Source organism: Puccinia triticina, chromosome 12A, assembly GCF_026914185.1.
Source record: "Puccinia triticina chromosome 12A, complete sequence".
Lineage (NCBI taxonomy): Eukaryota > Fungi > Basidiomycota > Pucciniomycetes > Pucciniales > Pucciniaceae > Puccinia > Puccinia triticina.
Window position 1 is genome coordinate 2356050 of NC_070569.1, and position 14354 is coordinate 2370403.

Below are 14354 nucleotides of genomic sequence, written 5' to 3' on the forward strand. Positions count from 1 at the left end.
ATGTACACTGTGCTCCACGAGCACTCCAGTGAGCGCCGTCATTATCCGCCGCAGTAGACTTAAAATATTCTGGCGACTCAAAAACCCTGGCGACAGTTGCTCTCAGTGACAATTCCCAGTCCGGAAAGTTGACTCCGTCCTCCGCAAGATGAGGCTCAATGGCCTTCCCAAGCTTCTGGTATTTCGCGAGAGCATCCGCCAGCGCCACCGCACGATCCGTCGAAGTCGAAGTCTTCACTTCCGGTTTCTCCTCCCGAGGCTTGTTAATTTGTTGCAGAATCGCTACCAATTGATCCAGGGAGACAAACTGAGGACCCGCCGGAGTCAACGCGGCAGTCGACTTTCCTTTGTCTTTAGTCGTCTCTTCAGGCATCTTCACCTCGTCCCTGCTGACTGAAACCAAACCAGGTAGAGGTGTGTGGATGGCGGCGTATGGTGGGAAGTTGAGGAGTTTACGAAAAGGAGAGCAGTCTTCTGGCGGCAGCGGCACCGAAGGTGTAGTTGGACGATCAACGGTTGAAGTTTCAGCGGGAGATCCAGTTCGCAAGGAGAGCGGCCTATCGAACCTCTTTCCAGACCTCGTGCCCCGAGGTAGATCCGGTATCTGAAAGTACGACAGATTGGAGGGATGCTCACGGCTGTGGCCCGTAGTTCACCACAAAAACCCTAGGAGGTGCACACGCAGAGCGACTTACTTTAGCACTGAGGGCTACCTAACCCTATTTTTCAGATCAAAGAATGAACGAGTTAATCGGAACCCGTCGAGTGATACTTGAAAACGAGCCGAACCAGAATCAAGATCGTTCGAGATTTTATCACAGAAAACAAGTTTGACCAAGACGGAATTGGTCTGTCCGAGACGAAATCGGCACCGGAGGGATGAGTTCGAATGTTGAAGTTAAGAAATCCTAGGACCGGTCATTGAGAGGAAACAACCCTCTCAATGACCGGTGCTGGTCATTGGGAGGAAAAATCCCTCTTGATAACCGCTGCTGGTCATTGGGAGGACTCATCCCACTCATCCCTCTCAATGAACGGGACAGACCGGTCATCAAGAGGGGTGCTTCCTCCTGATTTCCTCCCAATGACCAGGACAGACCGGAAATCAGGAGGAAGCACCCCTCTTGATGACCGGTCTGTCCCGTTCATTGAGAGGGATGAGTGGGATGAGTCCTCCCAATGACCAGCAGCGGTTATCAAGAGGGATTTTTCCTCCCAATGACCAGCACCGGTCATTAAAAGGTTGTTTCCTCTCAATGACCAGTCCATACCGGCCATTGAGAGGGATGAGTCCTCCCGATACCCACCACCAGGCATTGGGAGGACTCATCCCTCTTGATGACCGGTATAGACCAGCCATCAGGAGGAAACAGCTCTCTCAATGACCGGTCTGCCCCGGTCATTGAGAGGGATGAGTCCTCCCAATGACCACCACGGGTCATTGAGAGGGTTGTTTCCTCCCGATGATCAGGAGGGATGAGTCCTCCCAATGACCAGCACTGGTCATAGAGAGGGCTGTTTTCTCCCTATGACCAGTCTATACAGTTCATCAAGAAGGATGAGTCCTCCTAATGACCAGCATCAACCAGTCATTGAGAACTCCAGGGAAGTGTGGTCTTTGGAGTACCTGACCCGCATGTGAATCAACAAACTAAAGGTGTATTTTGAGTAAGCAATAGGAAATGATGAAATACAATAAAAAGAAAAAGAAAAGTAAGTACTTAAAGGCAAGGATGACACTAGGACAGGAACACGAGAGAACACAAGATGACAAGGAAACAAAGGAAGAACTAAAAGTATAAAGATTAGTTTAATACCAATGGGTGATTGTCGAAGTACTTGATGATGAACCTACTGGTGAGAGAATTCTTGATGATCTGAAGACAGTGTTGGCAAATTATTGCAAGGAACAACAAGAGAGAACAAAGCTCTGAAAGTTGGTGGAGTGTTGAATGGAAGGGATGAGCGAACTGAGCGCTAGAGATCGGCGAGTTGTCAAATAGAAGGGAAAGCGTATGTACGCGAGAACTGATATGAGTAGAGTGGTTATTTGTCTATGTAAGTGATGACAACAGTGGTGAATCCAAAGCTTGAAGGTGATTTAAAAGGTACAAGCTATAGGGAGCAACTATGATTGTTGCGGGATCCACAAGAGAAGAAAGAAGATTTCGGAGTAAAGGACAGCTTTAAATATGAGAGATAGAGAGGACCAAGCGGAGATTTTGCTGGAGGAAATATAAAGGTCTGAGAGCCAAGTTTGATTGATTTCATTCTCAAGCAGACTGTTCTCAGGCCTTGAAGGGATGGACTGGGTTCAAGCTGAAGTACTAGAGGGACAATGATCAGATATTAACACCGCACTCCATGGAACTTGGAGTGCACAGACATGCACACCAAGTAATGTGGTGTGCACAGACTTGTACACCTTTTTGGTGTGCGCGGGGGACAATTTTTTGGTGTGCAAAAAAGCAAACCCCAAATTAATAAATCAACTCTCAAATGGCATTTACGTTTCCCAGACTGTCTCATGAAGTCCCCCCGGGTTCTCAGGACCCAAATTTGACCCGGTTTGTTTTGGGAGTTGATTAATTAATTCTCTTCTCAAGAATGGGAGTCAATACATTAATTTAACAAAAAATCACGGAATATAAAAATGGACTTAGTCCGTATCTTGCCACTGGCATACCCAAACACCCTAAAACTTTTACAGCAATCTAAATACACTCTTTAGAAAATATTGTGAGCTTCATGGCATTAGAACTCCTCAGGGAGACCCTGTGTAGCCGGGGGGCTAATTTGGCAGATTTCCTACTGAGGCAATCCGCCAAATCCTTAGCTGCGGTGGTCCAAATGCCCCCAGATTTTTTCTGTCACATAAACTCACTCTCTAGAGAATATTTTAAGCTTCACAGAATCTGCACACATCAGGGAGACCCTGTGTATCGGGTGGGGGGGGAAGATTTGGCGGATTTCCTACTAAGGCAATCCGCCAAAACCTTAGCTATGGTGCTCCAATCGCCCCCAGATTTTCTCTGCCACATGAATACACTCTCTGAAAAATATTTTGATATTTACAGTGGTATTACACATCAGGAACACCTTATATAAGCGGGGGGCTAATTTGGTTTCCTACTAAGGAACTGCACCAAATCCTTTGCTCTAAATGCCCTCAGATTTTTTATGCCATAAGAACAGAGTCTCTAAATCAAATTTTGAGCTTCACGGTATGGTGATCTGCTTGGTGCTAGGCCGGCGGCAGCGCTGGGAGGGGAAAAGATGTCATGTGACTGCCCTCTTGTATGATCCAGAAAAGAGTCGTAGGGATTCAAGGTGATAGCATTGGGGGAAGTTGTTTTGAGGTTTTGTCAAGGTGTGGATTCTTGATGGTGGTTGTTGGTTTGGATGTGTGAGGATTCTGGAAGGGGACTGGGGGATCAGATGAAGGACTTGGACTTGGGATTCTTGATGATTGATTGAAAAGGTGATGCCCTTATTCTTGGATCAGAATGGCATGCCTCTCCCATCATCCAAGTTCAGTGAAATTGGACTCCGTGAGGCGAACTGTCACATACATTTCATCATCTCCTTGAGCGCCACATGCGCGCACAACACAACAGACAACAGGGGGAAAAGAAAACAAAACAAAAACACAAGACAAAAAGGAGAAACCAGAGAGATGAGGCAGACACATAGACAAAACAACCAACCACCAGTGGAAAGAAAAGAAAGGGAGAAGAAGAATCAAAACCATATGAAACACACAGCCAAAACAAGAGACAAACCCACAGCTCATGCTGTGTTGGGACCAAGAATTTGAAGGGAGTGGACCAGAGGGGGAAATGAAACTGGGGAAGAAGATGAGAAGGATTGGGAGGAATAAACTGAGAGCTTGAGAGGCTGAATATCTTGAGGTCTTGATAATTGAAAGCTTGAGGTGTGGATTCTTGAATCTTAAAGCTTGAGGTTTTTGATGACATCTTGACACTGTGAAAAAAACTCAAGAAACTGCTGCCAGTTGACATGCAATATTACAAAGGCGCCTTTGTAATATTGCATGTCAACTGACAGCAGTTTCTTGAGTTTTTTTTTTACAGTGTGAGGGTCTTGAAGATGAAATGTTGAGGATCTTGAGGAATGAGTGAGGATCTTGGGTCTTGAGGCGTGAAGTCTTGAATCTTGAAAATCTTGAAGGGTGAGAATGAATCTGAGACTTGCTGACACTTCAAGGATAATTAAATTTCCCAAAAAAAATACTCAAAGTTTGAGGTTGGGAAAATCATTGAAAAAAAATCACTCTGTACTGAAAAAAAATGCAAACTGAGCGTGCTCAGCCAAAAAAATAAAAATGTGTCAGACTGAGTAAAAAACAATGGGGCACATTTTTGGGGTGATTTGTCGGACGGGCCTGCACAAGGCCTGCATGGGCCCCTAACAGGCCCGTTGGGCCCATTGAAAAAGTAGTTTTTGTTTGGAATTCCGATGCTCTGCTAAAATGTGAAATGGGTCAAACTGAATAAAAAAACATGGGGGTACATTTTTGGGGAGATTTTTTGGACGGGCCTGAATGAGGCCCACATGGCCCCCACAAAGCCCACTGGGCCCATTGAAAGAGTAGCCTTGGTTAAGAAAGCATATGCTCATCTAAGAAATAAAATGTGTCAGACTGAGTAAAAACCCTAGGGGCACATTGTTGGGGAGGCTTTTTGGACAGGCCTGCATCAGGCCTGTACAGGCCAACAGGGTTCCAAGGAAAAGGAAAGGGTCTGGACATACTTTCTGTGAGTGCACAAATGTCATACAGATGTCAGAAGCCCTTCAATATCTTCTGTTGATTAGTGGTCAATTGGTGCTGTTCTGAAACATCATATGGGCATTCTTAACCAAGACTACTTCTGGGTTGGCCAAACCAGCTTTGGGTGGGCCCTGACAAGCCTGATGCAGGTCTGTCAATAAGCCCCCCCAAAAGTGTGGCCCCATGTTTTTTACTCAGGTTGACACATTTTTTTTTCTTAGCTGAGCATAGGCATTCTTGACCAAGGCTACTCTTTCAATGGGCCCAGTGGGCTTTGTGAGGGCCATGTGGGCCTCATTCAGGCCCTTCCAAAAAATCTCCCCAAAAATGTACCCCCATGTTTTTTATTCAGTTTGACCCATTTCACATTTTAGCAGAGCATCTAGAGATGGCATATGGCACCTGGGTACCTGTGGCGGGTGCGGGTACCCCCCTGTTTTTTCACAAATTCCTCACACCCGCACCCGCCATGGGAGGTACCCGGGTGCAGAGGGGGAGGTACCCGGGTGCCAGGCACAGGTACCCGGGTATCACCTTTGATGGCTGGCTGACCGGTCATCAAGAGGTTGTAGCGCCTTCAATGACCGGCTGGCCGGTCATTGAGAGGTTTTATCCTCCTCAATGGCTGGCTGATTGGTCATTGAGAGCCTTTATCCTTTTTGATGACCGGTCAGCCGGTCATCAAGAGGTTGTATACCTTTTGATGACCGGTCAGCCGGTCATTGAGAGGTTGTATCCCTTTTGATGACCAGTCAGCCGGTCATTGAGGGGTTGTATCCCTTTCAATGACCGGTCAGCCGGTCATCAAGAGTGTAGCCTCTTCGATGACCGGTCAGCCGGTCATCAAGAGTGTAGCCTCCTCAATGACCAGCCAACCGGTCATCAAGAGTGTAGCCTCCTCGATGACCGGCCAACCGGTCATCAAGAGGTTGTAGGCTCTTCAATGATTGGCTGAACGGTCATCGAGAGCTTTTATCCTCTTCAATTACCGGTCAGCCGGCCATTGAGAGCTTGTATCCCTTTTGATGACCGGTCAGCCGGTGATCGAGAGGTTGTAGGCTCTTTGATGGCTGGCTGAACGGTCATTGAGAGCTTTTATCCTCCTCAATGGCCGGCTGACCAGTCATCTAGAGCTTTTATCCTCCTCGATGGCCAGACGACCGGTCATCGAGAGGTTGTAGGCTCTTCGATGGCCGGCTGAACGGTCATCAAGAGGTTTTATCCGCTTCGATGACCGGTTCAGTCGCTCATTGAGAGGTATCCTCTTTGATGACCGGCTGACCGGCGGGTACCCGTCCAGGTACCCGCCGTCCTTCCCACCAGAATTCTGGACACCCGCACCCGCCGGCGGGTACCTGTAGGGCCAAACGGGTACCTGCCAACGGGTACTGGGTACCCGGCAACGAGTATCCCTTTGCCATCTCTAAGAGCATCGGAATTCCAAACAAAAACTACTTTTTCAATGGGCCCAACGGGCCTGTTAGGGGCCCATGCGGGCCTTGTGCAGGCCCGTCCAACAAATAACCCCAAAAATGTGCCCCATTGTTTTTTACTCAGTCTGACACATTTTTATTTTTTTGGCTGAGCACGCTCAGTTTGCATTTTTTTTCAGTACAGAGTGATTTTTTTTTCAATGATTTTCCCAACCTCAAACTTTGAGTAATTTTTTTGGGAAATTTAATTATCCTTGAAGTGTGATCTTGCTGGCAGCAGCAGCAAAAATGCTTCTGACTAGTGGTCAACCAAATAGGCCACCACAACGCATTATATAAGCGGGGGGCTGATTAGGCGGATTTGCTACCAAGGAACCACGCCAAAGCCTTATCCACAGTGCCCCAGAATTTCACATCACTGAGTTAAATACCTTATTGAATAATGGTTGGCTTCTAGGCAGTAACCCACTAACAGAAATAATATTTGAGGGGGTGGCAGCTTTTGGTAGCTTTTGGCGGCATTTGGTTGGTTGTAATATTCATGTATGATGCAACTTGAATGAAAATACAAGACCAACTAAAGATAAATAACTAAAAAATGTATAGTAATGGGATACAATTAGTAGCGTGTAACAGCACTGTAGCTAAGGTTTTGGCGGATTGCCTTAGTAGGAAATCCACCAAATCCCCCCCCCGTCTGCACAGGTTCTCCCTGAGGTGTGCTAATGCCATGAAGCTTAAAATATTCTCTAGAGAGTGTATTTATGTGACAGAAAAATTTGGGGGCATTTGGACCACCATAGCTAAGGATTGGGCGGATTACCTTAGTAGATCCGCCAAATTAGCCCCCTGGCTACACAGGGTCTTCCTGAGGAGTACTAATGCCGTGAAGCTTGCCATATTTTCTAAAGAGTGTATTTAGATTGCTGTATGATTTTCAGGGTGTTTGGGTACACCATTGACAAGATATTTTTTTTATATTCCGTGATTTTTTGTTAAATCAATGTATTGACTCCCATTCTCAAGAGGAGAATTAATTAATTGACTCCCTGAACACCCCCAGGTCAAATTTGGGTCCTGAGGACCCGGGGGGACGTCATGAGACGGTCCGGGCAACGTAAATGCCATTTGGGAGTTGATTTATTAATTTATGGGAGTCAATTTTTCAACTCCCTATCTTTTACATGACATGCATATAGCATGCAAAATTTGATGTGCAAAACTGCTATATGAAACCTTAGGGAAAAAAAATTACATTAGTTATTTTGCAAGACATTTCCTTGCATGATAATTTTTTGGCCCAATGCCATGCAAAATTCCAAAAGACCTGGGGTATGTTGAAATTTTGCGGGCTCTCTTGATTTGCAAGGCATATGTCTTGCAAAACATGACTTGCAAAAATCTGCCACCCCATTATTGTAGACAAGTGAGTCAAGAGGAGAGAACATTGGGTCTCAGTGCACTGAAAGCCGCAGGGTCTCTCTGACTTACATAACAGCAGGTTGCACTTTATGCAAAGGACTTGGCACCTGTTGCCTTAGGAATCTGTCACTTTTTTAGAAGACCAATATGACTTGAACTGGTTAATATCTTTGCAGAGTTTGACATCTGAGAAGTGTAAGTTTTGTTTTCATAAACTATTATGTAAACAGGCGGTAGAAACGCAGGTGAAGCGAGAAAGGGAACAGAAGAAGTGTTATGAATGAGGGGTTTCCTTCATCTATGGTTGATTTTTGTACGCCGAAGTACTGATCCCATAAGCTTTGAGCAGCGTAGGTACATCGACAAGTAAGGTTGTAGCACAAATCAATGGTGCATTTGTGCATGGATTCGCTTAGCTAGCTTTAGGCTGCTTCGGTTTCCTCTTCTTCCTCGTCTTCCTCGCCACTCTCTTCCTCATCGTCCATTTCCATCGTCTCGTCTCCAAGCACGACGTCTTCATCTTCATCACTGCAGCAAGCATCAGTCAGTCCTAGAGCATGTCGCATACCACGATCGATGGCACCTGGACTTACTCGTCTTCATCAGCCTCGGCCTCGGCGGCTTTGCTGTAATCTATCTTCTTTCCACGCGTACGCGAGCCCGAAATAATGTTACTGGGATCAATTTCGGCGAAGTCATCATGATCTGGGGTGAGTCGCGCAAGTTTCAGATGGCGCGTGGTTAGTTCCAAGTAATGTGATCGGACGGAATATGGCGAGGCGAAAAGAGCAAGTACGGTCCGTGAAGGCTTACCATCAGGTTCATCGTCGTCTTCTACGTCCATGGAACCTCCCGCTGTCGGATCAGCCGCGGCTTTGCTCCTAGTTAGGGGTGTATCGGATGACGCATGTTCAGGGAAAGACGAATACCAAAAACAAGAAGAATCGAGATCAAGTGTGCATGTACCCACTTTTTGTTGTCGGGGGTGGGGGCGGCAGGGGCTTCACCGGCGCGTTTCAAAGGATTGGTGGATGCTGCAGCGTCGGACATTGTCGAAGACCGAAAAAATGATCGAAGTACGGAGGAAGTGGTGTGTTGCTCGCGTGGAGGACGAGGTGAGGGAGACAGTCAACAGTGGACAGCGGCTGAGACGATAATGTATGTTGGTGGCACCGGGGAAAGGGCGAGGGGGACGAAACGCGAGGCACGAAGGGGGTTTTGCTTAAGACCCCCTGCTTTCGCTATCCGCAGAGCCTCCGCAGGCGATGCACGTGCCCCGTCTCGCCCGTGCCGCCCAAGAGCACCAGGCCTACAGCCTCAGGCAACCCCGAGCTATATTGTACATACACCACAACGTTCTGTTGACAGCCTTCGCGTCCCCCGAATGTTGCTTTCCTCCGCAGGGGGCAATGTTCTGACGCGGTCAGAAATTACCACAAAAGGATCAACCGGGTCCGCATCCTGGCGAAGAGGGGCGGGCGCGCCGATGTTGTTGGACCAACAAGGGTTCTGCATTTTTGTTTGCCAATCACTCCAGCAACATTGAGTTGACGCCTTTCCCTCTGCGCTCCAGAAGGGCGTCAAGGGATCAAGCCCACAACATTGGGAGTGAGTCAAGCCCCTGGGTGTGAATTGGCAATAGCTTTTGCCCAGGGGTCAAACCCCTACTGGCCTATAACTAAGGTTCCAATCCGGCGCCCCGGAGCCGGATCCCACCTATTCCGCACCCTCACCCTGGTCATATCCGGAATCTGGCTGGATTCTCCCGGATCTGAAACAGGTACAAAAGCAAGGGGTATTTGCAGAGAGAAGTGCCAATTTGATTGGGTATGGCGGGGATTCCCCGGTACAGTTCCCAATTCATGCGGGTCTGACGGGTGTTTCCCAAGAAAAGACCTAATTGTAGGGTGTTTTCTGAGGTTTACCCACATAAATCCCACTTTTGGAGTGCTTTTCACTATCCGACTGGATTCCGGATCTCTTGAGCTCAATCCCAAACCCAGTCCGGCTTGTGGGGTTTCTGGATTTCTCCGGATCTGCGGGGTCCGGACTGGGGAACTTCATGTGCAATCTGGGACCCTTGCAGATGCCGGTTCAGACCCGAAAAGTCTAGATTTTTGCAGGGAAATCTAGCTTCTTGGGCTCTAGATCACTTCTGGGAGGCCCACAGATCTTGACAGGAAGTCATCCACTGTTAGTGCTTCCAGAAGGTGAGCTGTGTGTCAGACGGACCAAACACAAGTGGCTGTAACAGCACAAAGACCCAAATGAGCCAGTTTGCTTTGACTGCTTCACAAAAGAAACATCATTGAAGGCATAATAATATAAAAAAATAAACCAAAATCATTGTCAATGATTTTGGTTGCGGGTACCCGCCACTCTTTAGCAGGTAGCTATCTGCCCCTACAGGCAACCATGGCGGGTGAAAAGCTACATGCTTGACTTTTTACCAAAATTGAACACTCCAAGCCTGCTGGCTGGCACTTGCCAGGGCATAAAGGACCTGCTGAAGAGTGGCGGGTACCCACCAGCGGGTGCCAATGTACATCTCTAAAAATCAAGTTGTCTCCTCAAACACTCACTTGGCAAAGCATCTTTGCAGGTGGGTGCAGGAAAACAAAAAAAATCTGCAACTTGGCTGTCCAGAACAGTCTGGTTAGACCATCCCATTCCAGCAACGCTAATGTTGGGGGACCTACCTGTCCTCAAACTTAAGCAGCCTCTCTGGAGGTGATGCGGGGGCAACACTCTTGTAGAGAGGCTTATGCGCAAAGTTGGTTCGCGGGGCTGGCAGCATTGCAAAATCACTCAAATTACCTCTTTAGAAATTATTGCAGGAAAGCAACACACTTGATTGACTATCCCAAAAGATGGAATGCATCTTTTTCCCAATGTGCATGTCAACCCTTGAGACTTTTGAGAAGTCCAAAAGGGTTGCAAAAGTTGAATTCTAATTAAAATACAAATAATAATCTTTGAGCAAAGCGCGCGCGCAGAACTCAAGGATCACCAGAAAAAAAAAGTAGTCACTTGATGGCAAGTGACATGAGGCAGCTTTGTTTTCAGCTCCAACACTGCTCCAATGCTGCTCCTCTCCACCAGCACATCTGGGGCTCACATGATAGGTGTCAGGATCAAAGCACTCAATTTGAAAAAACCAGATGATGCTCAGCTTTGGCCCTGGCCTAGCTGATGCTCAGCTTTTACCCTGGCTCAGCTGATGCTCAGTTTTTCCCCTGGCCCAGCTGATGCTCAGCTTTGGAACTGGCCACCTGATGACCATCTTTGGCCCTGGCACAGCTGATGCTCAGCCTTGTCCATGGCTCAGCTGATGCTCAGCTTTGGCCCTAGCCTAGCTGATTTTCAGCTCTGGTCCTGTCCAAGCTGATTCCCATCTTTTTCCCTGGCCTGGCTCAGCTGATACTCAGCAAGCTGAGCATCAGCTGGTGTCAGCCTGCAAGTAAATACAACATACCTCCAGTAAGTTAATGTTATATTTTCTGCACAGTCTACAATAGTTATCTCCCCAGTTACTCTACCTTCACTTCATTATAGTCATAATATGCTTGTATAGAGTTAGTCAATTCATCATCTCTATATTAGTTGTACCTTGTTCATTTCTATGTTCCCCAGAAATCCAAGATAAGACAACATCATATCAACTTTCCTCCTCATCTTCAGATACATACTCGAATCACTGTCTCAAGATTGCCAGTTCACAATAAATATCTGAATCACTGTCAGAACACCGGCTTTGGATTTCTCACATCATCAACCGACTGTCGCACTAGAGACACCGCCTGACAGCTGGCCAGCTAGCCCAGAACTGGGCCAAAGCTGAGCATAAGCTGGGACAGGACTAGGAGAAGGCTGAGCAAAGACTGGTACAAAGCTGAGCATCAGCTGCGCCAGGACTATTACAAAGCTGAGTATCACCTGAGCAAGGAATGGTCAAACGGCTTTATTCTAATTCTGGGAGTGAGCTGCATGAAAAAGCTGAGTATGAGCTGGGCAGAAAAGCTGAGTATGAGCTGGGTGCCAAAGCTGAGTATCAGCTGGACAGAACTGAGGATCAGTTGGGCTCATCAAAAACTGAACAGGACCTCCTTGGTAAATTTTGGAAGTTGAGGAGATGGTTGGGAGATTGGGGTAGATATTGGATAGATATTGGATAGATGGTGGGTAGCTGGCTGGAGCTGGTGTAATGTCACTTGTCATCAACTGACTATTTTATTTTCCTGGTGGATAGATGCATAATAATAATTAAGGCCCTGTTTGGCAGTGTCATATTACGCAGCGTAATAATAGGGAACATGCTACATTACATATGGTAAGACATGTCTTTTTAGGATAATCTTTTGGAAGTAAACCCTCATAAGGCTTGGCAGTTTACTTCCAAAAGATCAGGCAGAAAATTAGTGTCTTACACAATGTAGGGGGACATGGCAAGATTATTTATTGTGTAATAATCATGCTGCCAAACAGGGCCTAATATCATTGAGTAAAGCGCGTGCGGAACGCAAGACTAGATATATAATGAATAATCCCAAAACCACAAGCTACACAAAAACATATTCATGAAATAATAAATAAGAACCAAACTCCTAAGAAAAACTTAGACCTGCACAATGAGGAAAGCATTGCCAAATCCTCAATGAGAGAACAGGTATCCCTCTGAGGTGGAGGGAAGAGAATTCCCCCCCAGAGAATCAGAGATCCAACAATTATTTGACATCCTACATTGATATCAAGAATAAGGTAAAGAAAGCTACTCCAATTGACTCTTTTATTTTAAGTACTATTATCAGTAGCTAGAAACACTAGACTCTTTTCAACTAGCTTCTTTTCTGGTAAACTCCATCAAAAGAGATCAAGATAAATGTTGACTTTTAATTGTCTCCTGCTCTTCACCATATAGACATCTCAGAGAACTCGCTCTTCTACCAGTACTTGTTAGAGAATAGTGCCTAGGATATCAATCCCGTAAGCTCCCGTGTCCTAATCCAGGTCATTCAATCTAGTGATCTCATCATTGATCCACTATCCTTTTTCCTCTATGCCATTTCTCCTATCACAATCACCTGTAACTCACCAAACAAAAATCAATAATCTCTATAACATAATATATTTGGGTTTTTTGGTAATAACCCAACCGCGCTATCATTGCCGGGAAGAAACAAAATAATCACATAACTATTTGTGATCTAACCTCCAATAGTCTTCTATCTGGAGAGGCTAGCATCAGCATCTCAAAAAGTCTATTCAGACTGGTACATAATACACTTAGACATAAATTCATCAGTAATACAAATTCCTTCTATCTTTATTTCTCTTTCCCTTACTCTTATTTGTATCTAGATTTACAGTAATTATACCAATAATTAATGTACCCTTTGTCCAGCTAGCCCTCTACGCGAGAGCACCTGCTGGCAGTGCATCTTTTGTGATATGCAGCTTTCTCATACCTTGTGAACCTGATTTGTGAGTGACAAACAAAAATCAAGTCAAACTCCTCTTTTTTACAGTACAATACCTTATTCCACTTTATGGCAAAGGAATTATTATAATTCAGTTTGGCCAGAAAAGAATAAGAAAAGGCACAAGAGATTTTATTTAGGTTTTTTACTACATATCATGGGGTTTAATTCTGCTGGTCAAGAAGGATTTGCCAAAAACAGCAACTTTCAAAAAAAGAACTGTGAAAAAAACTCAAGAAACTGCTACAGTGAACTACTTATAATGCAAAATTTAAAATTTTGCAGAGATCATTATGACAGGATTATGGTGTTCAAAGTTGGTTTGCATAATTTTATGCATGCATAAATCATAAAATCATAAAATCTTTTTTGCAGGGGATATGACTGTCTGATTATGTAATACAAAATTTCCTCACCAAAATATTTTTATGATTTTATGATTTATGCATGCATAAAATTATGCAAACCAACTTTGAACACCATAGATGATGCAGGCCATCATCCCTGTTGAAAATCAAATCAAGGTTTTCTGAGTTTGCGAGGTGTAGTGCGGAAAAAGGGTGCTCTACACCAAAATGATTTTCTGCTGTCAGGCCAAAAGGCTGACCTTGCGCGCAAGTCCCTCTACCAATGGTAGTGGGGTTCCACACGCCGCCGGCGCCGCTCTACCAAACTGGGTACGAGGGACTTGGGTCAAGTTTGGCCTGTCCTGAGGACCTTTTGGTTCCCCTAAACGGCTTTTAGACGCTTTGGCTGCCTGTCCCAGGAACCCTGGTATCTTGTCAACGGTCAGGTGCCCAAGGCTGTCCTTGCAACTCAAGCGTCCTGTTGACCATATGACTTGGCAGAATGGCCTTCCACTCAGCACCAAGTCTTTTGTCCGGAGGACTAGTGTGACATCCTAGAAGCGCAAGAAAGGACATCAATGAGAGCAACCGGTCTCAGTTCTGTTCTGCAACCAACAGGACAACCACTACATATGTTCGATGCTATGGGAAGGATTTAAGCTGTTTGGATTGTGGGCTGGTCAGAAGGGGATTGGTTCCCTCAAGGGGTTGTGTGGCTGCTTGTGATGGGAACTGAAGATCGATGCACTTTCGAGCGGGAATTGACGATCGAAGTCATCGATCGTCCTCAGAGGGCCTTCCCGAACATTCCTGCCCAGAACCAACCACATAACCAAACCCATCTCGCCTCGGCCACACACCACTCGCTTAGCCAAACACCGCC

General features: G+C 46.0%; 1 protein-coding gene across 1 annotated transcript; it reads right to left on the reverse strand.

Moving 5' to 3' along the window:
- Positions 1-8069: 8069 nt before the first annotated feature.
- PtA15_12A210 (uncharacterized protein) lies at positions 8070-8697 on the reverse strand (the record flags this gene model as incomplete). Its single annotated transcript, XM_053161797.1, has 4 exons — positions 8070-8175; positions 8241-8352; positions 8461-8528; positions 8618-8697. The coding sequence occupies 4 exons, from the start codon at positions 8695-8697 to the stop codon at positions 8070-8072; spliced, it is 366 nt and encodes a 121-aa protein (XP_053025778.1).
- Between the last annotated feature and the right edge of the window lie 5657 nt (positions 8698-14354).